The sequence below is a fragment of the Bison bison genome, unplaced genomic scaffold (assembly GCF_000754665.1).
Source record: "Bison bison bison isolate TAMUID 2011002044 unplaced genomic scaffold, Bison_UMD1.0 scf7180017864492, whole genome shotgun sequence".
Classification (NCBI taxonomy): Eukaryota; Metazoa; Chordata; class Mammalia; order Artiodactyla; family Bovidae; genus Bison; species Bison bison.
The window spans coordinates 5,851,227-5,852,720 of record NW_011495051.1 but is presented as its reverse complement, the minus strand read 5'-3'; the positions used below and the strand labels follow the sequence as shown (position 1 = coordinate 5,852,720).

Below are 1,494 nucleotides of genomic sequence, written 5' to 3'. Positions count from 1 at the left end.
GGGCGGGGGGCGCTGGCCTGGCCGATCCGTTTCTCCCGATCGTTTCCCCAAGTGTCTGGGGGCACTAGACTTATCCGCGTCCCCTCCTCCCATCCTCTGAACCCATGTGGGAGGGAAGGGCTCCGGATCCGGGCGCGAGTTTTACACGGAAACGCCGGCGCAGATGAAGGAGCAGGGGCCGCAATTTTAAAGGCAAAATCCTGTATTTCGGGGGAGACATTTCTGGGCACCTGGAAAGGGGGTGGGTATCCCCCAGGTCCCGCCGGGCGCAGGAAAGAAATCCCCTCCACCCTCCCTGGTGGTCACCTGCACGCACCTGAGGGCGCGTCGGAGCCGCCCTGGGGTCTTCGCGGGCTGCCGCCTGCACCTGCGGTCAACGGGCGGGTCAAGGTCAGAAGCCAGAGTGAGCCCAGCCCACCCTGAAGGCGGCCCCGATAGCCCACACTCACCTTGGCTCTTTTTCCAGACGGCGGCGCTGGAGGCAGGAGGCCCCGGAGCGGCGGCCAGAAAGGGGCGCAGGCGTGGGGGACTTAGGCCAAAAGGCGCGGGGTTCAGGTAGGGCAGAAAGGGCCCGGTGGGGGCAGGGGCAGGGGTCGTGAACGGCTCGAGCAGCGGGTACGGCAGGCCAGGCGCCGGCGCAGGGTCGGACTCCGGGGGGCGCTCGGACGCCGGCGACTCCCTGTCCAGGGCCGGGGGTGGCGGCGGCGGGGCTGGGCTCTGCGCATGCTCGGCGCAAACATGCAGATGCTTGAAGAGCGAGCGGTGAGTGCGGAAGCGCAGCAGGCAGTTCTCACACCTGGGGGGCAGCACAGGGCTGGGCTGGGTCTCCCAGGGGACCCAGGGAAGGGCCTATCCGCGGTAACCTGGAGAGCCGCCGCTCCAGGGTGGTCAAGGACCCTGGGCCCAAATAACCTGACTCCCCCACCTGCGGGGGAGGAGTTTGCCCTAAGCGGCCGCCCACAGTGGTCGCGACCCTTCCGGACTTCTCCAGGTCGGAACCCTGGGAAGAGGAAGGAAGTCTCAATTTTGACTTAGGTTATCAGTTTTCCTCTTGGGAAGTAGAGGACTGGGCGGAGTCGTGCCATGTATGTCCCCCTCTACACACATACTCCCTCCCAAGCCCCGCCCTCGGGGTCCCTGGAATTGGCTCTAGGGACCAGTCTCTTCTGGGCAGGTAAGGGCAAGGCTGGCCCTAGATCACGTCCTCTTCCTGATTCAACCCCCTCGGAAAAGGAAGGGAGAAAAGCCAGGACCCCAGGTAGTAGCTGTCAAAATCGGTGGTCAGGGGGAGCTGCCTGGTCCCCCACACCAGCAGAGGTCACGGTGGACCAGGTCTCACTTGAAGTAGCGGTTGGGTTTGTAGTGCAGCTTGCCGTGGGCCACCAGTTCCTGCATGTTGGGGAAGGTCTCGGTGCAGCTCAGGGCGGAACAGCGGAAGAGCTTGCCTGGCGGCGCAGGGATGAATGACAGAGGAGTGGAGTTGGGTGGCCAGGA

At 65.1% G+C, this 1,494-nt stretch overlaps 1 protein-coding gene across 1 annotated transcript in view; it reads right to left on the bottom strand.

The window, feature by feature from the left end:
• Positions 1 to 1,494, bottom strand: part of ZNF414 (zinc finger protein 414) — a 3,894-nt gene that overhangs the window by 604 nt on the left and 1,796 nt on the right. Inside the window, exons 4-6 of the mRNA XM_010828475.1 lie at positions 1,340 to 1,481; positions 450 to 796; positions 317 to 367 (exon numbers count right to left, since the gene is read on the bottom strand). Of these exons, the coding sequence (XP_010826777.1) occupies positions 317 to 367; positions 450 to 796; positions 1,340 to 1,481 (540 nt within the window). The remainder of the gene's footprint in view (positions 1 to 316; positions 368 to 449; positions 797 to 1,339; positions 1,482 to 1,494) is intronic.